We start from the raw sequence: 26,391 nt of genomic DNA on the forward strand, positions 1-26,391 counted from the left end.
ATCTTGTACATATACAGGACATTTTTGAACATAAGACAAGATTTATGAAGCATATGAGAGAGAGAGAAAAAATTGTAAGGAAGATAAAATAATTGCTTCGCATTTTAAAATGTTCCACAATAGTAATGTTAATTTGTTGCATGGCACTATTTTGGAAAAAACAGAATGCATAGAAAATAATGAAAATATATTAAAACAAAAATGATTACATAAAAAAGTAGTTACATTTTAAAATATAAGATATTGGTTCCCAAGGGTTTGAACAATGAACTAAACTGGAAATGTTTGCTTTAAAATAGGAACCTATTTTATTAACTGTATAATTGATTAATTGAATGAAATCTGTACTGTAGTATGGGCGGCCATGGTGGTGCAGCAGTTAGCGTTGTCGCCTCACAGCAAGAGGTTCTCCGGTTCGATCCTCAGCTGTGGTGCCTTCTGTGCGGAGTCTGCATGTCCTCCCTGTGGTCGTGTGGGTTTCCTCCGGGTGCTCCGGTTTCCTCCCACATCCCAAAGACATGCTGTAGGTGGATTGGACATTCTAAATTGGCTCTAGGCATGAGTGCGTGCATGTGTGTGCCTTCTGTGGGAGGTTGGGCAATGGGCTGGCAACTCAACACCGTAAAACTTCACTGCCAATCATGAGTAAACAAGTGATCTGCTGTGGCGACCCCTAACCGGGAAAAGCCGAAAGACGACGAAAAATAAATTTGTATTGTAGTATAAAAGACAAGGCTTTTGTAGCCTTTTTATTCCTTGAAGGTGGTAACACCAAGGCGCTAGAATAAACTAAACTTGTTTTACTACGTGGTTTTTCTTCATAACTCAAGTACCAGTTGGGATTTAAATTTTATTTGGATCCAGGTCATTGTGTTTGTTAGCTAACCATAACCTGCTCCTTATCCAGCCTGGTGAGGGAAACATCTGTCTCTCACAACGGAGTTACCTATGACCAATACATTCGGTTTTGTGGTGTTAGCCTTATGGGCTTATTTGTTGAGACACTGGCGAATGTGTTGTGGTGTATTTTTTTTTGCATTTTTGTGTGTGTAAGTTGTTTCCATTTAGGGGGGCCTCTGATCTTTTGATAAGTTATTAGTGAGCACCTCCACATATGTGGGTGTGTGTGTCATGTCCTTATTTAGTGTGAGCAGTGTGTGTGCTGGCAACCTGTTTGGCATTCAATTTGTCCTTATGCAGAGTCTTGCCCTCCAGTTTCATAGTCTAACTACATCTCTCACAAAGTATTTGTTTGTTTCAGGAGTACATGGTTGCCAGTATTCTTCTACTTCTTCTTCTTTCGGCTTTTTCCCCGGTTAGGGGTCGCCACAGCAGATCACCTGTCCGCTCATGATTGGCAGTGGAGCTTTAAGGTGTCGAGTTGCCAGCCCAGCGTCCAACCTTCCACAGAAGGCACACACACACTCACGTCTAGGGCCAATTTAGAGAGTGTCCAATCCACCTACAGCATGTCTTTGGGATGTGGGAGGAAACCGAAGCACCCAGAGGAAACCCACGCGACCACAGGGAGGACATGCAAACTCCCCACAGAAGGCACCCCAGCCAAGGATCGAACCACAGAACCTCTTGCTGTGAGGCAGCAACGCTAACAGCTGCACCACTGCAGCTGCCCATGTGGTTGTCAGTATACACAAGGCAAATATTACATTCCCTCAGGAGGATAGTCATACCCATCAGGCTGGCCAGAGAGTTGATGGGAAACTGCCCATCCATGATAACACACACTTAACTGAATGTTTTATTAGGGGTTAATTTGACAGGACTGTGCTGGTAGCACCGAGACTACAAGAGGGACCTAAGGCAACACTTCTCAGTGTACAACGGAGTTACTCCTAGAGCAGCAGAAAAGCTTGGAAGTGTTTCACAGACATCTGTTTAAGGAAAAGCTGAGCTTCTTGGCTTTTGTGTCTATACAGAGCATTCAAATATGTATTCTATCAATTTATATAAACACATATACAAACTCATATGTTAAGGTATATACAACGTGTGTGTGTGTGTATGTGTATGTGTATGTGTATGTACGTCTCCCCTTATTTCTATACAAGATAGAGCTTTTGTTTTCATGCATTCATCCAGCATTTGGATATTTGGATATACAAATCAGATTTGGCAGTCTTAACAGGACATCCTTATGCAAACTCTTACTGAAGCACATCCTTACGCTGAGAAAATATACCGCATTTAAAATGTAATGCACAGTACATATTAGTATTGTTTTTCACTCTCAATCATTAACAAAAACTGTAGTGAATGAAGTGCTGCAATTACTCTCCGATATCATGAAACCGATAAGCCAGTTCAAGTTTTGTGCTACAGAAGAATTTCTTAGCAAATGTTAAACAGCCTTGCTTGAGACTGGGTATCACACTAGGCAGTAAAACTTGACAGGGCTGAAAAGCAAATGACAGCAGCAAAATTAAAAACAGCTCTGTTTCTACCTGCTGTCTGTACCAGTAATTTGTCCCAGACTTTCTTTCCCTAATGTAAGATGTGTGACACTGTCTTTTTGACAATACTTGCAGAGTGCTTTGGGGCTTGAAAGCTGACCAAAACACTTTTTTCCTTCTTCTGTAACTACCAGTACATGGAGGAGATGCAGCTGCAACATATTATGACTGGGTCTCCAGTTGTAACCCTACACAATGTCTCCTTGACATGGATGCCAAGATTCACCTCTCAAGCTTTGTTCAAGGTGAATTTCTTGGCATCCATGTTGAGAACACATGGAGGTTACGATCGGAGACCCAAGCATAATACTCTACATTTTACACTCTACCACTAGTAGTGTTCTATTTGCAATACACAGTAAAACTTAACCCTCTGGAATTTTGTCAAGTTAACATGATAGAGACTTTATTGCATTTGTTTACAAAATGATTTTGTTGTTGTAAGTTTAACTGCAAGTTTCAGATACAGAACTGTTGAGTTAATTAACAATGTACAGATGCATTTTCTTTTGAGAGTTTTTCCATTCAGGCAGTTATCTGTGGGTTCACTTAAATTTTATGACGGTACTAATTTCTGTTTTGTAAAACTTATAATTATAGAATATTTGCACTCATACGGTAGCCAACAGGATCAAGACTTTGAACACTCCATTAATTTAGGTTACAAGAAATACTTTTTGAACTTAAGCAATCCCCTAGATAATCATATAAAAAACATGGGTAACTTCAGGAGTGGTGGCCAACCAATCTCATGACTATCAAAATTTGTGACACCTATTATCAATACTTGCTTTGTATTTTAACTTATTTGATGCACTTCCTATAAACCTATATATCTACTACATTTTAGACTGTTACAGACTGCAAGCTCATATGTTTTAGACTGTAGAGTACAGCAGTGGCATACCAGTCTTAAGTAGAACTGAAAAACACTTACCAACCATTCCTATAACACAGTAAATAAATAAATTAAATTCTAATTAAAGTATTTATTGACATTTGATTGCAGGGACATTTACTGACATTTGATTACAGGGACCAAGTCCAACTGGGTAGGTGCCCATTTTCAGTGGAGACCTAGGGAGAAAAGCTTCAAAAATATAAAAAAAAAAATTAAATACAATAATTTTACAATCTTCAGAAATAACAGAAAAACATCTACAGTTTAAATAACTATAGCAAAGCAGACATATGAAAAGAACAGATACAACTTATTTGACAATGATTTAATATTTTGATACATTTTAGCCAGTTTAGAGAGAAATCAAATGTCAGTTAATATAATGCAAACAGGAAATACGATATGAAGTAACAGAAATACAGGGTAATGGCATATTTTTAAAGAGTTGGGAGACAGAAAATGAGTGAAGAAACAAGTAAGTGAATGATGTAAAGAGGTGCAAGGTATGAATAGGTTCTTGCTTATACTCAGGGATATAGCTTATCCTGGGGTTGAGTAAGAACAGAGACAGATTTTGGCTAGGAAATGTTTCAGAATGATTTTGAAGGATGACAGTGAGGGTACTGACTTGATGGATAGAGATAAGGAGTTACAGTCCTTAGGAACATGATCCGAGTACAGATCATGTCCAGCAGGCTTGATAAGTTTGTAAATAGAGAGGAGTGTTTGGTCACTGGATTACAATGAGTGACTGGGAACATAGTTTTGATAGAATGGTGTTTAGTGCTGGACAGATAGAGGCTGGATAATTTTTACAGGTGGTAAGAAGCTTTGTGTATGTTAGTCGATGGGACAGTGCTAAGCAATTTAGGCTTTTTAGTCCTATACAGTGGTGGGTTCTGAAAGGGGTACTTGCAGCAAATTTAGCCACTTTATTATAGCATTGTTCAAGTTTTGATTTTTGTGATGCCTAGAAGTTAAAAAAGGATGGGAGCGCCATAAAAAAAGAGTGCAGAGGAGTAAGTAGTGGTAAGTGTTGTCTTCCCTGCGCTGGTGAGAAAGGTTTTGGTTCTGCAAAGAAACCCTAGCTTTTGATGGGGATTTTTTTTAATACAGTAGTTGTATATGTAGGTTAAATTTAAGATCATATCTTATCTCTAATAATCTGCTATGAGAAGTGACTTCAATGGAAGTGTTGCATTGTTGAGAGAAAGGATTTTAAAATGCGTTTTTCCCCAAATTCCTCTACCATGAAGACAGTTTTTTTTTTTGGGGGGGGGGGGGTTGCAGGAGTTTTGAGCTACAAAGCCAGGTTTCAGTAGCTGTTAAAGCTTCTCAGATAATTTTCAGATCATCTGCCAGGTTGTCAGATGTGCATTTGAGTGTGGAATCATCTTCATATTGTATTAGGGAGGCCTGTTGGGTGGATGGTGTTGCTAAAATTGTTAAACTGGAAGTTTTCCTCCTCTTAATAAATTTCAGATAGTTTCCAATATCAGATCTGGGAGGCTAGCAAACTGCTTAATGCATTTAAATATCCAATTTTTTTGCGGGGAAATACAGCAATTTATTTAAATCATTTATGCAGGCACAACTACCCTATATCATATCTGACAAAGGCTAAGCTTTAGGTTTGGCGAGTCAGGTTGGTGTTGAATGATAGTACTGTTACATCCTACTACAGCTCTATAAAATAATATATCCAACAAAGAAGAATAATCAAGATCATCACCAAAATCAGAATTTTATTATGGATTGTGGACGGCCTTCAAAGGACCACCAAAAAGGAAACTTTTTTGACACTTCATTTATAACAGAGCTGCAGCTGCTTTGGTTGACACTCCATTATGTTAAAAGAAGAATCTTGACTTCTTTCTTTAGCCATATTAGTATATAATGCTATTATTAGAGCTAGGTAATTATCATAGGCTGTGTCGGTGACATGTTTGTGTTTGATTTCTTTAGCCATATTAGTATATAATGCTATTATTAGAGCTAGGTAATTACCATAGGCTGTGTCGGTGACATGTTTATGTTGAGTTGACATTTAGTTTTAGGAGTGTGTGCACGAGGACAATTTGTGTGTCCATTTTTACTTTGAATTTGTTAACCATGGTAAGAGCACTGATCCCACGACACCTATTTCAGCCTCAACCAACAGGTATAAATACAACATATACACGAGATAATTTAAAAACTAAATGACAAAACACACACACAAACACACACACACAAACACACACACACACACACACACACACACACAAACACACACACACACACACACACACACACACACACACACACACACACACACACACAAACACACACAAACACACACAAACACACACAAACACACACACACACAAACACACACACACAAACACACACACACAAACACACACACACAAACACACACACACAAACACACACACACAAACACACACACACAAACACACACACAAACACACACACACAAACACACACACAAACACACACACACAAACACACACACAAACACACACACACACAATACACAGTGAGCATCAGAGCTGACCTGGTGATAAAGGCATACACAGTGGCATTGTGAGAAAATGTGTATGGCTGCATGTCAGTATGCTGGCAAGTGAGTGCTGGTAAAGGTTTCTGCTACAAGATTATACAATGAGGTTAAGGATATTCTTCCTTTCTGCCACTGTTGTTCAATCTTGGAATTGGTACATATAAAACAGAAGAGGCAGGGGATGCAGGGAGAAGCATATGTCTCCAAAAGGTAAATTGACCCCTTTTAAAACCTTAGCTGGCACAAGACAGGAGTGCTCGTCAACCTTTTTATCCTCTCTCAAACTGCTCTTTGCAAAGATTCTTTGTAATCCCAGAATTCAAAGTATAAGATTTTGTAAATCCCTCATTGTCTCCTCCTTTGCAAAGGACATCCTAATATACTTTAATAATCTTAATTTTGCCATTTATAATCAATTAAAATAATATTACAAATTAATATTATATAATCAATTTTTACCCTTAAGAACTTATATACAGTAGAAGACCTTCCCTCATCTCCTTTAATAACACTCAAAGTGCAATGTACCATCAATAAAATGTTCCAACTTTGTGTAGTATAGAAAAAGAAGCAGTTGACAATCACTTACATAATCTCCAACATGAATATCGATGTCAACTTCTTAAAGGAGGTCTGTGTCCTACTCCATTTGATCAGTTTTAGAAAAAAAAGTGAGTGCCTTATATCTTTTTAGCAGATAATTCTACAAGCAATCTGGGTGTCGCAATTCTAAAAAAGGAAGGATTTTTCCTGCTCTAGGTAAAACATCAAGAAATATTTTGATGGTTGTTTGATAGAGTACACAAGCACTTTATTAACTGGTTCTACTGTCGGATTTTAAGAAATGCACTTGGCGAGGCCTAGTTTCTTCAAACCTTTTTTAAATCAAAGTTATGTCTTTGTTATTAATCATATTTAAAACCAGAATGGGAAAAGAACCCAACCTTTGGCGCTGCTCTTGACAACCATGAGCTCCACTCATGATCAAAAAATATGAATTTCCACTGTTTCATGACTTTACTAATGTTTTCAATCTCATGGACCGTTAGTGCGAATTTCAAGGGCAGGATTGTACATTATTTTCAGCCTCATATAGACCAAGGTCAAGAGCAGTTTTTCTTCACCTGTAAATCCTTCTGAAAATGTGAGCTCAAATACTAAGAACCCATGCATTCAGTACTTCATTTGCAATTGATCTTAGTTTCTGTAACTCTTTTAGCATCTAATTAAAGATTAAACCTTCATTTCTTTAAAGAACAAGAAACTGGATCAAATTATAAATGTCAACTGAGGCACGCTTAAGGGAAAGTCAACAATAAGGGACAGCCTTATCAGCAAAGCTACATATATAAAAAATGCAATGGGGGGGAATATTTCTTTGTTGGAAAGGCAGCTATCTTAACTGGATAAATACGAAAACTTTGTTCAGCTCATGGCAGTTAACACTCGAGTACATTTCAGAATCAACTCAAAGCCAATGCATGCATCTATTCCATCCTTTATCAAAGCCATATAGGAGCTAAACAGTGAGCTGCTATTCTTTTAAAATTATTATTAGCTAGCTTGCTTAAATTATACTTTGTATAATGAAGCCTTAATAAAAGACAGCAATTAACTGTTTACATAAGTGAAAGAAATACTATATCCCCTTTTACAACACTTTTTTTATGCTTCTCCTAATTCTCATGCCGACATGAAATTTTCTAGAAAGTTTGTCATAATTTATATCAAATGCCATGCCTAAATACAAGTCTTCTCTTTCTGAAGAGTAACAGATGCAATCAAAACGGATTAGGCCTCAATTTAAATCAAGCTCCAACTGGCTCCCTGTAACTATTCCATTTCTCATATCCCTCCAGATGTATTTTAGTCTGAACATTATTTTAAAATTTACGAAAGATATGGCAATTCGAATGCAGGAACCAACAAACCAAACCAAAAATCCAATAAAAGATAAAGGATAAGATAAATGTAATTGTCCACTTTATTCTCCACAGGAACCAATGCAAAACACGGTACACAAGTGTTATTAACCTAGGTTTCGTCTTAATACTAAAGACTTCTTCAGAACTACCACGATCAATTTTCTAGTATAATTACTTACATTAATTACCAATTAAATACTTAACTAACCTACAATTAATTTAAATTTAATTATTTAAAATAAAACATATAAACACTACAAATACTAAAAATAAGCATACAAAAATATTTTAGGCACACTAAACATTATAACACTGCTACTATAAAAATTATTTATGTTATATGATAATATATATTTTATATATATAAATATACGTGATACATATTTTATATGTCCCAGGCAAATATACCAAAAATATATATAACTATCTATTAATAAACCTAAGCTTTAATAAAGGGGCCATGCTAATATTATCATTTAGAGCGGGAAATCTAGTGGCATCTAATTTTAATTGCCACATCAATTCACATACATCCAAATGAATGTCCAAGATATACCCTTGTAAATCCTTTTTAATTTGTTGAATAATAATAAATATAAAACTATGACCCGGATATTGTTTAATATGCCTGAAAAGGGCATTAGTATTCTTTTGATGCCTAATATCATGCAGGTGTTCACCTATCCTATCTCTAAGGGCCCTACAGGTTTTACCTATATAAAACGCTAAACATTCATTACATATGGCCATATATACTACTATATAACAATTAAAATGCCCCTTAAAAAACAACAATTCATTCTTCACCAATAATTTATTCTTGGTGGTTAGGATAAAAGCACAAAGGCTACATCTCCCACATTTAAAATTCCCATTGGGCCTGCATGATGTACGACTATAATGTTTAGTGTGCCTAAAATATTTTTGTATGCTTATTTTTAGTATTTGTAGTGTTTATATGTTTTATTTTAAATAATTAAATTTAAATTAATTGTAGGTTAGTTAAGTATTTAATTGGTAATTAATGTAAGTATTTATACTAGAAAATTGATTGTGGTAGTTGTTCTGAAGAAGTCTTTAGTATTAAGATGAAAGCTAGGTTAATAACACTTGTGTGCAGTGTTTTGCATTGGTTCCTGTGGAGAATAAAGTGGACAATTACATTTATCTTATCCTTTATCTTTTATTGGATTTTTGGTTTGGTTTGTTGGTTCCTGCATTCGAATTGCCATATCTTTCGGAATTCGTAGTGGTTGTGTGGTTCCTTAGTCTGTATTTGTATCATTTTAAAATTTCGTTGGCAAAACATTTCTCCTAGAGTTAGTCTTAATGTTTCAAACTCAAAGGAAGGAGGACATCTTCAGCTTACAAGCTTTGCATTTCATTATAATATTTCAAGAAATATTAAAATATCAAATTATTTGCCGTTTATAACCATTTAAACGTTCAATCCAGTAACACTCCACTATGGGTAACAGTGATTATTGTATCATTAATAAATGGAAGGCAATTTTCCATAGCATTATCCCTTGTCTAGAAAGGATCTGCTTTATTTCTCAAACTGTCTTTCTGTTTTAAAATATTTGGTTTTAGTTACTCAAAATGTAATTACCAAACTAGACCCGTTTAATTATGACTAATGCAACCTCCTGTACTCAATTCTAACTTGTTAAACAATAAATCTCCAAATATTACAACATTTTAAATGCTCCATCACCTTTGTAGGACTCACCTGGAAGAATGATTCATTAATTCCATATTTCTCATTGTGGGTTCAAAGTAACCTTACCAGAAACTCTTTTTTATCTCAATCTAATTAAAAACGGACACATTTTAACACTCAGATTTACGCAAACAAGATTGTAATTATTCTCTTCATGGCTGAATTATTCTTAAAAACTTCTCAACCTTGCATAATGCAATTCTAAATTAAACACATCATCACTCAGAACTACTGCTGCTCAACATCAATTCTCATATTTTAATGACAGCAACATCAAATAAGACTAGCCCCTTCGATGGGATAATGCATAGAAAAGCTTACCATTTGCCAAATGTACTACACAGTGCCCAACTAGCCACAAATCAGCAGCTTTGTTGAAACTGTCATCAAGTTGTTCTGTCTGTAGGGAAAAGAAAGAAAGTACTGCTGATCTACTAAATATCTTTAGGTTTTGTAATTCACTTCAACCCACCTGGAGATTTTGTAGTAGCCTTCAAGATAATAATCAAATTATCTAAGAAACCATGCACACTGGTGTTCACAAGAATATCTTAGCAGCATGGCAATTTACAGATAAATTCTTAAAACTCTGAAAAAAAAATCTCTACAACACTTGGAAGATTCTTAATATTTTTTTTCTGCTATAAATATTAATCTCAGGCTAAAACACTGTTAGTTTACGACCATACACTTCTCTATCACTGACTAAGTTTTATATTCTGATCTTTGATAACATACAGCATGCCCTTGCTGTGCAGGGTAATAACAATTTGTTTGCAGTTCCCCTTCCCAGGGACTATAAGGAATCAAAATTATGAGGATACTGATCATTATTCACCAGGATCCTTTGAAGACCGTGTGCAGAATACAAAGTGTTTTGCTTTACTTTGACACTACTGTGGTATCCTGCAACAGGGGTCACTTTCAAATCTCGAAAAACTGAAATTTCGAATTTCAGTATCTCAAAACGAAAATATCGAAAGTGGAGTTATTCGAAATTGCATTTAAATGAAACTTGGTATACCAAATCCACAGTAGTAGTTGTGCGGTGTGTCTGTTATGGTTTGCTGACTCTAAGGTGCAGTGTGGTCTGGGATTTAGACATGGCAGCTGATGTGTGGTTATGTGCAGAGATTCAGGTAGGTCATTACTTAAGGGTTCTGTGTAAGAATTTGTTATTTTTTAATTTTCTGGGAAGTTTGAGGAATAGGTCGGTGTGTATGTTCAAAGTGGTGATTTTTGTACACGTGTAGTGTGTGTGTTTTTCGCGGATACAAGTTTGACAGTGAGCAATGGAAGCGTAGGATGCATAACTGTAGGTTTGCTGACTGTTTTTAGGTAGTTCAACCTCAGAGTTGGTATATATAAGTAGTGGGGGTGTGGGGGGTACAGGGGGGTTTTCACCCTGATTATACATAGATTATTTGGTTTAGTTGGTGTGTACATTATGTTGGTTTGATATGGTGTAGGCAGGAATGTTGTTTTCTTGTTTGTGTGGTGGAGGGGAGATTAAAAAACTGAACTTATAATGAAAATTTGGTATTATGAACTTTCAGTATAGTGATACTCGTATTAATATTTTGTTGTAGTGCGTTACTAATATTTTCATCTCAAGATACTGAAAGTGGATATTTCAGTATTTCGAGATTTGAAAGTGGACCCCTGCAATAACCGTTTCAAAGATTTTTGAGCACTTTTCATTTTTTTGTAGTGGTGTTTACCATGTGTTGCATTCCAATTACAATTTACTTAAAAAAAAAAAAAAAAAAAAAAGAATTTCTGGTTTTAAACTGGTTAGGAATGGACACCCTCATACAGTAAAGCATGCTCATGGAATCCTTCAATGTTAATTCTCAGACTACATTATCATTTCAGGTAACAAAGCCTAGAATGCCATAATTTCTCTTAAAAACTAATCCTCCAAGGGTAAGCCACAGTAACCTATCACTAAGTAAGCAATATTCATGTTCACAAAAAAAGACACTCCTTTTCTTTAAGGCACTTTCTTTTTGTGTACCCCCTCAACTATAACAGCAGCTACTCCCAACAACAGAAGGCTACCTTCTGTGTATTAGCCTACTCCTGTCTTTGATTTCCCACTGCACAACACTTAAGTACCACATCACCCACCTTTAAAAAGTTTAACACATACAAATAAATTAGGTATTTGAAGTTAGTACTAGTAGTCCCGCCTGTAAAGAGTAGGCATGTGTATGCCTAGCCTTGAGCACATTTTATATAATATAATATAACACACCTACCAGAACGTGAGCAAAATGTAGTGAAAGTGATAAAATACTTACAATAAAGGCAAATTAGTTATGGTAATTAAAAACAGAAACTACAGTGAATGAGTGACACGATCAAGACAAATATAGGACACTGGAACAATCAGCTGTTACTAAATTTGGCTAAACTGACCAAGAATGACATTGCTCTGTTGTGATATAGTCTACATGAAGCTTTTCTCCCTGGGTCTCACCTGCGCAAAAGGATTCTGCCCAGGCTGATGTGCCTAATTATCAAAGTGTAACAATTAAATGTCAAAAACAAATTACATTATGTATAAATACTTCAAGAAATTAATACATCCTTCCTGAAAGGATTTAGATATTGAAAGATGCCTCACACACAAACATACTATATTTCATGTGAAAAAGTAACGAAATAAGTTAAATTATTATTTTTTTTTTATTTTTTTTTTTTTTTTATCTCCAACAGATCTTGAGCATTGTACTGGTAAAGCAATAGCATGCTCTAATCCCTTTGGGATGAAAAAAACTTAAGTCATTCATTCTCAACAGGTTCTGTGGTGCAAACAGATAATGCCCAACTGTGTTCAGCAAGCACAGGATCAATTAGCAATCCAGGTGTTGGAAGATGAGCAGGAAAAGTAGGATGAGGTAAACAGTTAACACCCACCCCCCCACCCAGACTCAAAAATAAAATTTGATAAATTTCGTACCACATAACTGCATACTGGTTGAGGGCTTTAGAAGAGTGCTCTGTGCACAAGGATAAAGAAATACAAGCTCAGCTCAAGAGTGTCTGCACCTCAACTGTGCAGAAAGTACAGTTTTGTACCTACCATAAATGTAGATGTTCGAGGATCTCCATTGCTGCAGTCCTGACAAATGAGTACTCCGCTGCCCACCATCGGCCCGAATACCAAAGGGCTAGAACTGGCGTCGGTCACGGGCGCCTGAGACTGACGTAAGTACTAGTCAGTACAAATGCGCATGACCGACGCCATAACCTCAGTCTTTCTTGCCTCAGACGTCAGAATGCAAAAAAGAAAACACCACCCAAAAAACCCCAATCTAAAAAGAAAAAGGGGAAGGAGGGAAAACAGGACTGCAGCAATGGAGATCCTCGAACATCTACATTTATGGTAGGTACAAAACTGTACTATGTTTGTCGTCTCCCATTGCTGCAGTCCTGACAAATGGGTAGAATCCCAGAGCAACGGAAAAAGGGAGGCTGGCCAACTAAATAGCAGGAGGAGCTGTAGACATGCCCTGTAAGACAGCAGTGGCAAACCCAGCCCTAGACCTAGAATAAAGAGGCAAATGATAATGCTTTGTAAAGGTATGGACAGAACTCCAAGTAGCTGCCTCTAGAATGTCTTTCGTAGCTACCCCTCTCAAAAAAGCAGTAGAGGTGGCCGTAGCCCTAGTAGAATGAGGCCTGATCCCAACTGGAACCTCCTTACCATGAGAGTAACAAAAAGCAATACAATGGCCGATCCACTTGGAAATAGTTTGTTTCGAGACAGCTTTCCCACCTGAAGCCACAGCAAATGAAACAAATAACTGTTGAGATCTCCGGAACTCATTGGTTCTGAACAAATAATACCGTAACTGCCTATGCACATCCAAAGAATGCAAAACTCTTTCCCCTTCATTTTGGGGGTTAGCATAAAAAGTAGGCAAATGTATAGATTGGTTCAATGCCACATTAGAAACTACCTTAGGCAGAAAAGTAGGATTAGTACGCAAGGAAACTCTGTCCTGGTGAAAAATCAGAAAAGGTTCCACTGCCATGAGAGCCTGTAATTCAGACACCCTTCTAGCAGAAGTAACAGCCAATAAAAAGCAGTCTTCCAGGACAACAACTTCAATTCAGCCGTAGCTGCAGGTTCAAAAGGAGGCAGAATCAGCTTTTCCAAAACAAAATTAAGATCCCAGGCAGGAGTAGGAGCCCTTCGTGGGGGTCTTATATTCTTTGCCCCTCTAAGAAACTGTTTAAGCAAAGGATGCGAAAATAAAGGAGGATCACCATCATAGTGAGCAGAAATAGCTGCAGCATGCACTTTTATAGAAGAGAAGGACAAACCCTTGTCCAGTAACAGTCAAATATTGCAAAGTACAACTCAAATTAGGCAACGTGACATCAAGGCCGTTAGCTGAACTCCAAAGAAAAAATCTCTTCCATTTATCAGCATAAACTTTCCGAGTACTAGGACGCCTGGCTTCCAAAAGGACATCCAAAACTTGTTGAGGGAGCTGAAGGCCCTCGTCCTCTAAAACTGAATGCGCCAGGCTGTCAGATGTAGGGATTGCACCCTGACATTGAGAAAATGATTGTTTTCTTGAGACAATAAGTGAGGAACCTGTGGTAATGGCCAAGGTGTCCCGTGAATTAGGCTCCTCAGCAGAGGGTACCAATGTTGACGAGGCCAATCCGGCGCTATAAGGATCATGCAAGGTTTGTCCCTCTTGACTTTCAACAGGACCTGTGGAAGAAGAGGCAGAGGAGGAAAGGCATACACGTGAAGGTCGCTCCAACTGAAGGACAGTGCATCTATTTTCCAGGCTTTCGGATGAAACAGCCTTGTGCAAAACAGAGGTAGTTGAGAATTCAGAGGAGAAGCGAACAGATCTATGTCTGGAGTTCCCCAAGCCATGGTCAACTGACGAAATACCTGAGGATCCAACTTCCATTCGTGAGGATCCACCATCTGTCTGCTCAGAACATCTGCTAACGAATTTTGTGCTCCTGGCAGAAACTGTGCTCGAAGAGTGATGTGCAGATCCAAAGCAGTTTCCCACAACAGCATTGCTTGTCTGCAAAGAGGGTAAGAATGAGTTCCCCCCCTGCTTGTTGATGTACCACATGACAGTTGTGTTGTCTGTTCGAATCAACACCAGTCCCGGTTGAAGTAGATCCTTGAATGCTTTTAAGGCAAATTGAACCGCCAGCATCTCCTTCATGTTGATATGCAAGTGAAGCAACTCCGGGGGCCAAAGGTCTTGAATCCATTTTGCTTTGAAATGAGCTCCCCAGGCTGACTCCGAGGCGTCTGTCGTTAATATCTGACTTGCCTCCGGTTGGGTCACAGAGAGTCCCTTGTTTAGGTGACATTCCTGAGCCCACCACACAAATTCTTTCTGAATGCAAGGGAGAATCCGAATGACAGTATCCAAATCGTGGCTGTGTTGAGTCCAAACGCTTTTGAGATACCACTGTAGCTTCCTCATATGCAGTTTGGCATTGGGAAGTACTAGAATGCAAGATGCCATGAACCCCAAGGCTTGAAGGACTGTCCTTGCAGTCAGCCTGGACATTACGGATAGCTGTTGGAAGTATAGGTGAAGATTTCTTTGTTTGTCCGGGGTAAGAGAGGCCATCTGAGTAGCTGTATTCAGTCTCACACCCAGAAAACACATCTCCTGTGAGGGTACTAGACTGGACTTTATTTCGTTCACAGAATACCCTAGGCATCTGAAAACTGTCATCACAAACTGCAGATGTCGAAGAAGTACGCGCTTGCCCTGAGCCAGTATCAAACAATCGTCCAGATAAGGATAAATTTGAATTCCCCTTAGCCGGAGAAAAGCTATTACTGGAGCCAGGACTTTTGTGAAAACCCTGGGCGCAGTAGATAAGCCAAAGGGCAATGCAGAGAACTGATAATGCAAATTCCCAGTCCGAAACCTCAGGAATTTCCTGCAACTGGGCCTGATAGGAATGTGAAGATAGGCCTCCTTGAGATCCAAAGTCACCATCCAGTGATCTCTGCCTAACATAGGCAACAGCTGCTGCAGTGTCAACATCTTGAATTTCGGACTTTCCAGAAAGGTGTTTAGAATGGATAAATCCAGAATGGGCCTCCAAGTATTTCCCTTCTTTGGCACTAAGAAAAGACGGGAATAAAACCCCGTGCCTCTGACCACAGAAGGAACTGCCTATATTGCTCCCAACCGGAGCAGAGAAAAAATCTGTTCCTGCGCTTCCAGTCTTTGCTGATGAGGCACATCCGGCATACCTTTGAAAGGAGGGAATGTGTGAAAATAAAACTTGTAGCCTCGAGTTATAATGTCCAATACCCATTTGTCTTGGGTAACCAAATGCCAATTCCCTTTGAAAAGTCCCAGTTTTCCTCCTAGAGGAGCTGCCAGCAAAGCAGAGTCCGGCAGCTGAAGACACAGGTCATTGGGACTGCTATGAAAGGACTGACCCCTGCCCACCCCAGCAGAAGGGGTAAAAGAATTCAAAGGCCTAGAAGTAACAGGGCCCTGAGAGGAAGCCCTACCTCTACCACGCCTCGACCTGCCCCTAGAATGAAAATCCGAAGAGGGAAAAGACCATCCCCTAGCAGGCCAATTCCTACTGAACTTAGGGGGCTGAACCTGTAAGAAGTCCTTTACCGTCTGCATAGACTTAGCTTTTTCCTCCATTTTTTTCAAAACTGATTCCACTGGAGGGCCAAAAAGAACATCAGATTGCAAAGGAGCATCCATAATGCGAGCCTTAACATGCTCCGATAAGGACTGATCTCTAAGCCAGGCATGTCTGCGAACAACAGAACTAGTAGCAGCCACCCTGGAAGAAGCTTGTAAAGCATCAAAACCACACTGCAAAGAATGCTTACCAACCTGGTCTGAAGCATGCACTAAATCCTGAAGCTCCTTACAGTCAACACCTTCAGACAAAGCATCCACTTTACATTTCAACTGACTTAGCAAATAATTCTGATACCTGAGCATATGAAATTGACAATTTAAAGCTCTCATAGCCAAAGTAGAAGAGGTATACAGTTTTTTACCCCACCTATCCAGGGCCCTAGCATCCTTGTCCAGAGGAACCGGATTCTTAACCACAGAAGCCTTAACACCTTTGGGGCCTTGAGAAATAGTTTCTGGATCAGCCCTAGGACTCTTATACAAGTACTTGTGAGCTTCCGAACCCTGTAGTATCTATCTGGTTTAACTGGGGCAGGGGCAGAGAATCTGGGTTAAGGGCAGCCTCAGAAAATACATCCTGAACAACATCCAGTACAGGGGAATAGCCAAAGGCCTGTGCTGAGGTAAAACAAGAATTCTCTCAGCCTTTACGAGAATCAGAATAATCCTGGCCATCCCACTGGAAATGTTCCCTCATGGAATGCAAAGTTTCAGAGAAAGAAAAATCTTCTGGAGGGGACGCAGAGGGAGTAGCGTCCTCAGCCTCCGAATCAGAATAGGGAGGGAAATCCTGAAGCTCTTCCACAGAGGAATCTGACTCATTGGAAGACTGAACCAGACCCTCCAACTCTGTGTCTATCCTGGGCCGCTTCACAGGGGGGGGGCATGGAACCCCTAATTAAAGTAATCAAATCTTCAGCCATCTTTAACATGTGCTTCCTAGGAGCTGGACCCTGGGGATTAGCACCAGCAGGGATAGACTTAGATTTAGAATGGCCTTTGCCTTGAGAAGGAGGAGGTCTAACTACCCTATGAGGGGAGGAAGCCACCGACAACAAAGAAGCACCCTCAGCCTGGCCTAACACAGGAGAAGCCACTTCCTGCAGTAACAAAGGCTCCCTAGACACACTGGTAAACTGTCAGAAGGAGCCACTGAAGCAGTCAGTGGTTCCACAGAACCGACGTCCGGAGTGGACGCCTCATCCTGTTTGGACCGCAAAGACTTATCTTTGCGCTTCTTAGAAGAACCGGTCGTCGGAGAATCCGACGGCATGTTATAATTACAACGTTTACCAAACACCAGCCTAGCACAGTCCAACCGACGTTTAATAGTACGCTTGTTAAAAGTAGCACAAAAGCGACACCCAACAACGTCGTGCTCAGGCCCTAAACAAGGAATGCAGAGTGAATGGTAATCCCTATGAGGAATCTGTTTCCCACAAGAAATACAGTTATTAACTTTTTCTGACATCCGGCAAAACTGAGGCAAGAAAAAGACAAAAAGTTTTCCCAACAGGGTACTTAGCCAACTTGGTATCCGGTCTGAAACTCGAAAACCGACAGTTCCAGAACGCCGAACGGCACTTGCAAAAACTGCTTCTGCTGAGGACCATGCGGCAAGAAAGACTGAGGTTATGGCGTCGGTCATGCGCATTTGTACTGACTAGTACTTACGTCAGTCTCAGGCGCCCGTGACCGACGCCAGTTCTAGCCCTTTGGTATTCGGGCCGATGGTAGGCAGCGGAGTACCCATTTGTCAGGACTGCAGCAATGGGAGACGACGAACATCTATAAATTGAGAGAGATACAGGCAGACAGACAGATGAAGAGAGAAAGACAGCGCATATATGGCCTAAGAAATCGTGCAAGAATTTGAGGAGGAAATTTCATCTCTCCAAAGAGCAGAGAGAGTTTGACTCAACAGAATGAAGTAAATGCTCCTGTGTCACCTGCTTTACCTGTCAGAGTAGCCAGCATTGCACCACACTTTCTGGCCCATGCTGCATGGAAACACATCAGAGGAATGTTTGCACAGACATACAAAGAATATGAGGAGGGGGAAACAAGGAAATAATCTGGTGTTCCTACCATTATACTAAAAATGCAGTCAACTCTACTTGGTAATTTCCTTAATGTATTCTATTATAAAGCATTTCTGTTCTGAATATTAGACATTCTCTACAACACTCTTTAAATCAACAGATATCAATAATAAATGACAGTACCATGAATGTAAACAGCCAACAACTACAAAAAAAAAAAAAAAAAAAAAATGCCCCACCACTAGATATCCCTCAAGAACTTTACTGAAAATACCAAACTCCATTTTAACAGCATTATTCTATTAGAAGCATATTTGCTCACAGTATTTGTAATTTTCTACAACACTCTTTAATCAACAAACATCATTAATAAATTGCAGCACTGTGAAGGTAAACAGGCAAAAACCAGTGTTCTCACTCAAGGTGAAAAATAAAATCCAAGTCTCACCACTAGACATCCTTCAGAAGTGCGCACTGCACACAGGGACTAAGACCCAAGAGACACAACCTCAGCCCAAAACTGCCTATACCTTAATGCACCACTGCCATAAAAAAAGCATATGTTTTGCTATGGCTTGGAATAGCTCGGGGGCCAATCTAGAACTGGAATTCTGTGGGACAAATGTTGGACAGCAGCTTTCTGAACTCAAAACCACATTTAAGCAATTTCCAAGTGGACTTGCCCTTTTGACTCCTCCCAAAAAACTTGGAACACCTCATACCGCTCAACTTCTTTGCTAAAGGATTCTGGACAAGGCCCAAAATCAAGGTCAATATTACTTTAACTCAATTACAAATTTAAAAGAACAGGTTTTGCTTTTTTGAAAAATAAGATGTCAAACTCTAATCACTGACATTACTGATCAACTATACTCCTCAACGAGATATACCAGAGAACCAAAAACTTTATGAAGGACAGCTCAAAAACATCAGACAAAAATTAGTGACGTCCAACGAATCAGAAGCAGTTGAGAGGTAACCTCAGAAACTTTATAAATGCATGAAGCCAGTGCTCGATAACTATGCCTCTAATTACTTCTCCCAATAGTATTACTCTGAATGTGGAGCAGCAAATTCCAGTCTCATCTGGCCCACCTTGAGTGATAGGAGCATTCACAGATGCAGTGTAAAGGGCAATAGTATGAAGTAAATTATATCAAAAAGCAAAATGTAACTATTTAGTTACTCACTGTAACTACAAACTGCAGTTAAACTAATCCACCCCCCCCCCCCCAAACATCCTGACCTTCTGCAAGTGAAATATACAAGCATTCATACTTCATGTACTTCCGGAATGGAATAAAGCTAAAAATTAATTCCACCAGTACTACTATATTATATATGCATATTCCCCCTTATTACTGTCAATATCATCCAACCTAGAAAATGACTCATGTCACATGTATTGTTAAAACTTCTCCTGCCTACTTTCCATACCTCTTTCTTGTAGTTCGGTATAACAATATTATAACTTATATAGACATTTATGTTAATATTACAAAACGTACATTTTCCTTTATAATACTTTCTGTAATTCACTTATTTGCTTTCCAGGATTACTACCACTACTTACAATACACATACACATATAAAAGCATAGGAATTAAAGCTAATTCTCTTTACATATAAACAAAGGCTTTTACTGAATACAACATACAATAAATGCAGTTAAAATAGAAAAAAAGCATTTTAAAATATTCTCACTTGAAAGAAACAAACAAAAATGTTTCACTATTCACATGAAATAAATGGTACAACTGTATCGTTGCACCCCCCTCAGACAGGCAGTAGCAGCTCCTGTCCAAACCCCACCACCCAAAACCCAATGACGTGTACCAATATTTAATGAAGATTTATGCTGATGTCTTCACAAGCCTCATAAATATTCAAGTGTTCAGCAGGTACCTTTCCTTTTGTGGGGATCGTTCACTGCTTTGAGTTTTAAAAATGCAAGTTTCACCTTGAACTGGCTTGGCAAACATTTATTGATAAAATCAATATTGATTTTATCTGGCTTTAATTACCATGGATATTCATTAAAAATGTTTAAGTATAAAGAAAATGAATAACCAAGCTGTGAGCTTCCTAGTAAATACAATCAGTAAATGTTCAATTTCACGTTGTTTTTCCATTTGTTCAAACTTGTCAGAGTTAGACAGTGCTCCACATGTTGGATATGGGAGGCAGAGAGTTATGGCCAGGTTAGTGAAATAGTTATAAACCGTTTCAAATGCAACTTTCCAGGTTGAATTCAGTCTCCAAATGCATTCAGCCTATGAGAATCTCAACAACAAGCAATGGTAACTATTCCCAAGGTTTCAGAATGTGCAAGACTGTAGACAGAGGTTTCCCAGAATTAACTTTGGTGGAAAATACTGCTGCTAAAAACAGTATAACTTGTAGCACCATTAAAGAAATTACAATAATTGCAGTGTTTGGAAGTGCTGTGAAACTACAGGCTTGTATTTCTGTAATCTACCTCTACCATTAATAGTAGTAAAGGATCATGTGGTATGTTCTGCTATGTTCTACAGATAACGCTAAAAAGTTAACATTACTACTCAAACATTTGTGCTGACTGACCCCCACATATTGACATGATCATTGCGAGGGACAGTATGAAAAATTAATGTTTTCCCAAAAGAAACAAATAGTATCTCAGATGAATTCACAAATCACATCTGCAAGGGTCATACCGCTCAAATGTCCAGATTTTTGCCTCATATTTTTAGTCTGCTCCTCATAAAAAATGTGATTTTCTCACAAATCATTGAAGATTGATGTCACTAAATAATATCATACATTTGAGTTTCAGACTTAATATCCTTCAGAAAATGCATGCTACTATAAACCATGTTATTCTAGTAACTGTTTACGTTTATAAAAGCAATATTTAAAATGTGTCCCTATTTTGGGAGATCTGTATCCCAACAGTTTCAGGGCTTTGTCCAGATTTCTTGATCTAAGAGGTTGAGAGGTGTCAATGGCCAAACAATGTACGCATGATGTCACTGGCAAATCTACCAGTCAGTCAATAATACATAAAATTTACAGAGAACATCACTGCCATTTGGCAATCACACAGACCAGAACCACTTCTGCATAGTCTGACCAGGGGTACAACACGAAAGAAATTTTAAAAAGCAGTACAATTACTCTAATACTGTTTACGTGTAAATAAAAACAAACTTATTTCTCAAAGAAACATCACATAGTAATTCCAAAACAACTGCACGTTAGGCTTTAACAATGGTACTGCTTTAGCAGGTAACTGATTTTGTCAATTGTACCCGTCATCGAACGGGGACAGTATGTCTTTGAAAACTAACCACTCCTTTACGATAGCACTAATACTCCACTGACAGCACACTTCGAAACCTCGGACAGCACAAATGCAGTTTTAAAATTATTTTGTTCCACACTTCTATGCTGACCTTCACTGATATCCTAAAATTTGTATTGCAGAACTTCCTAATAGTCTGAACCCAAACTCCAAAATGCAGTGCCATGCAAAAACTTTATCAGTTTAAGTCAGTGACTAGCGGATATTTTTTCGTCACATTTATATGTGGTTACCTGATGTACCCACGGATCGCCTAAACCTCAAAGATACCACCCAAGAAGTGTTGAATAGCAACCGCATCCTCCTCCCAATGGACGCCGCCATGTTGAGTTATCTGAAGTACCCTTGGGTCTTGTTTTTGTCTGGTCCTGCGATTATGTCGTAATGCGGCTGGCACATTCAGCCTTAGTCTGTTTAATTTATTAACGAAGTGTAAACAATTTAATGCATTTACTTAGTCGCTATATCTTGAAATGTTGGAACTTGGCTTTGGAACATTACCCCACTGTGACTTTCGCGCAGGAGTGGGCGTGGCTTCCATGATTGACAGGGCATGCCCGTGTGAGGTTATATGCAAAATACGGCTGAGTGACATGCCATGCAGATGCAGATTATCCAGAAACCTGTTGAATATTCATTCTGAATATTCCATCAGTGACCGTTTGTTGCCGGGTTTTTTTTCCCAAAAAATTTATTTTTAATTTTTCGATATACAGAAGACTCAAAGTTGCCGTTCTTAAAATACGGCCAATTCCAAGCTAGTTATTGTGTGCCCTTTAATTAAGAGATGCAAGGAAGGACAGGTTCAAGTATTAGTGGGACCGAAGGGCAGTATATACGCAGAACTTTACACCCCATCCTAATTTTGTGTTTTAAAATTGCTTTTGCAGGCTGGCAAGCCCCCCTGCACCCCCACCTTTCTTAAGTCTACTTTGGGCTTATCAGGATAACACAAAAAATGTATGGATGAAAAAAGTCTAAGGATGCCCCTCTACTCTTCTCTCATCAGACCCATTATTGAGTACAATGCACCAGTTGGAATGTACCTGGCCAGGCATCTCCAGCAGCTGGAGTGACCACAGAGGTATCTCACTAAGAAGATTACTGGCCTCAAACAGTTGCCCTATGCAGCACAATTGAAAAAACTAAGGCTTTTCTCTGTTGCATACCGCCTTCTCAGAGGCGATTTCTGCCTAACATACACAGCCATGTCCAACCCAGAACTGTTGAACATGCTCCATCTTAGCAAAACCAAATCCACTCGAGCTACACGCTCTAGGGATATAAACCTCAGCACAAAAATGAATAGAACATGCTGGAGGGATAGATTCCCTTCGCAAACACTTCCCTTGCTATGGAACAAGGTCCCGATCTACATAAGACAGAGCCCCTCACTATCACTCTTCAAGAGGAACCTTGACGAGTGGATAGGTAACAGAAAGTTCACACCAGAGATCATACCAACAGCTCTGCTAGATAGGGGCCAAGGGTACTAGCTGCTAGATCAAGGGCCTAGGGAACTAACCAAAGGGGCGGTGAATACCGCACAACGTGGCTGGGCTAATATATGCCTTCGGGCAGATAGCCCAGTATCTACATATGAACCTATGTGGTTTTCTGGTAAATTACTGAACATGGACATCTGTAAATAATGACACACATTTTAGTTTCATAATTTACATTCTTTTGAAATGCATGCTAACATGAAACTCGTAAAGCTAACAACTTTCTGAGTTTATAAACGCGGTACTTAAATTCTCCCCCTGTATTTGGTAGTCACCCCCCCCCCCCATTCCATTAGGCTTTGTTCAGATTTTGGGCGTTAAAAGACTGAGAGGTATGTGTCAGTGTTAACAACTGGAACTCTACATTAAATGTTACGGTTCCAGGTTTTTACCTCTCTTATCTTAGTTACTGCAATCCACTGTCCCCTGAAATAAATGCAGTCAGACATTCATCATCTTCTTTCAGCTGTTCCCATTAGGGGTCGCCACAGCAGATCATCTGTTTCCATTTCTTCCTGTCCTCTGCATCATGCTCTTTCACACCTACTGCCTGCATGTCCTCTCTCACCACATCCATAAACCTTATCTTAGGCCTTCTTTTCCTCTTACCTGCAGCTCCATCCTTAGCATCCTTTGCCCAATATTCCCAGCATCCCTCCTCAGCACATGTCCAAACCAACGCAATCTCGCCTCTCTGGCTTTGTCTCCAAACTGTCCAACCTGAGCTGACCCTCTAATATACTGATTCCTAATCCTGTCCATCCTAGTCACACCCAGTGCAAAGCTTAACATCTTCAACTCTGCCACATCCAGCTCTGGCTCCTGCCTTTTTTGTCAATGCCACCGTCTCCAACCCATATAACATAGCTGGTCTCACTACCCTCTTGGAGACCTTCCCTTCCCTTTCACTCTTACTGGTACCCATCTGTCACAAATCACTCCTGACACTCTTCTCCACCCATTCCACCCTGCCTGTACTCTCTTCTTCACCTCTCTTCCACACTCACCATTACTCTGAACTGTTGATCCCAAGTACTTAAACTCATCCACCTTTACCAACTCTACTCCCTGCATCCTCACCATTCCTCTACCCTCCCTCTCATTTACACACATATATTCTGTTTTAGACCTGCTGACCTTCATTCCCCTCCTCTCTAAAGCATATCTCCACCTCTTCAGGGTCTCCTCAACCTGGTCCCTACTCTCACTACATATCACAATGTTATCTGCAAACATCATATTCCACGGGGCCTCCTGTCTGATCTCATCTGTCAACTTGTCCATCACCACTACAAATAAGAAAGAGCTCAGAGCTGATCCTTGATGTAATACCCCCACCACCTTAAATGTATCTGTCACTCCCACCGCAGTCCTCACCAATGTCACACTTTGTAATGTCAGACATTACAAATGAAAAAAAAAATCACATTTTGAAAAATACATATCAGCAGACCCACAGAATGACATGGAAAATTCTTTGGCATATAGGGAGTGGCACCGCAAATAAATACTGGATGTCAAACAGCTAAGAAACAGTATGTTATATAGAATAGATAACGCGCACTTGCAGCAGCGTCAACTACACTGTTTTCCATATTCTGTTTGGTGACGTTGGTTGGGTATCTCATGTTTATTCACAGAAAGACTAGCAATTGCAGGGAAATGTAGAGTAGTGGGTGGGGTTTGGGCGGTCCTTGCAACTGCACATCTGGTGGGGTAATGTTCTAATACAAAACCGAAATGTTTATAGTGCAAGTTCTGTTTCAATAATTTTTGCTGGAAATTCCTAGAAAACCTCAATCTTTTCACTGTAGGTCTGAAAGAATGAACAATTAATCAAAAAATCGGGAAAAGATCCAGAAATAGGGACACTTGAAACATAAGTACTACTGCCTTAATATATTGGCAGAATAAGAGAACGTGAATTATTATACATTTTTGGAAGTAAAATAAATATTCAACTTTAATTATTGTCATTATTTATTAAATGTAGTTGGTTTTCTACAAAAGTCACCGGTTTTAGTAAGAATTAAGAGAGAGACAGAGCTAGAAGTCAAAGTAAATGTTATTGTATTTAGAACTACGCATGTAGCCTAAACAAAATTTCATGCATCAGCTCGATTCTTGAGATTACAAAGAAAAGTGAAACAACATATACAAGAAGAGGAATAAACATAACTAACAAATACAATACTACTCCCTATACCCACAGAGACATTTACCAACACTCATATATGAAAGGAACACTCTCCCTTGAGTTAAATTACCTACCCTATTTAAAGTAATACAAAACACACTACAGATTGAAATGCCTAAGTTAGTTGCCTAATATTGCACTTGAGTGAGTTAAATAATGCTTACAATGGATATAATAAATAAATATTCAACTTTGACTATATGTAAGTAAATCTTGCACAAATAAATAAAAATTGACTTGTTATGTATCCAGACCCCTGGGACTAGTGCTCAAGTTTAGAAGTCTAATCACTGTAGGGTAGAAACTTTTACTGAATCTTGTAGTCCTGCAGTGGATGCCGCAATATCTCCTGCCCAATGTCAGATGCTTAAACAGTCCATGCACAGGATGCATGTTGTCCTGTATTATTTTGCTGGCCTTTCGGATGCTTCTTCCAGAATAAAGACGTTGTATTGATGGAAGACTGGAGCTTGTTACATTCTGTGCAGCTCTCACCACTCTTTGCAGCATCTTCCTTTCTGTAACTGTGCAGTTTTCAAACCACACTGCGAAGTTGCAGGTGAGGATGCTCTCTATTACACCTCTATAGAAGGTCAAGAGAATATGAACAGGAAACTTAGCTTTTTTTCGGCCTTCTTAAAAAGTGGAGGCATTGGTGTGCTTTCTTGACCAGCTGGCTGGTGTTTCCCAAGATCCTCTGATATGTGTGCATCCATGAATTTCATAATCTTAAACCTCTCCACACTCTCACCATTGATCCTGAGCACTGGATGGTTTGTTTTCCTTTTCCTGAAGTCCATGATAATCTCTTTGGTCTTGCTTACATTCAGGTTGAGGTTGTTCCCATTGCATCAACTGATGATGCCACCTCCTCTCTCCTCTGTGTACACCCTTTCACCGTCCTTTGTGATGAGCCCCACAACTGTGGTGTTATCAGCAAACTTGATAATATGGTTGGACTTGGGTTTAGCATATCAGTCGTGGGACAGGGTGGTGAATAATAGTGGGCTGAGAAGACATCCCTGTGGAACCCTG

The 26,391-nt window shown here is 39.2% G+C and overlaps 1 protein-coding gene across 1 annotated transcript in view; it reads right to left on the bottom strand.

Moving 5' to 3' along the window:
• MRPL38 (mitochondrial ribosomal protein L38) overlaps positions 1 to 22,149 on the bottom strand; it is a 494,289-nt gene extending 472,140 nt beyond the window's left edge. The window contains exon 1 of the mRNA XM_044085174.1: positions 21,888 to 22,149. Coding sequence (XP_043941109.1) covers positions 21,888 to 21,978 — 91 coding nt within the window. The 5' untranslated portion in view covers positions 21,979 to 22,149. The remainder of the gene's footprint in view (positions 1 to 21,887) is intronic.
• Between the last annotated feature and the right edge of the window lie 4,242 nt (positions 22,150 to 26,391).

The sequence above is a fragment of the Protopterus annectens genome, chromosome 10.part0 (assembly GCF_019279795.1).
Source record: "Protopterus annectens isolate FY-2018-M chromosome 10.part0, PAN1.0, whole genome shotgun sequence".
NCBI classification, from domain to species: domain Eukaryota; kingdom Metazoa; phylum Chordata; order Ceratodontiformes; family Protopteridae; genus Protopterus; species Protopterus annectens.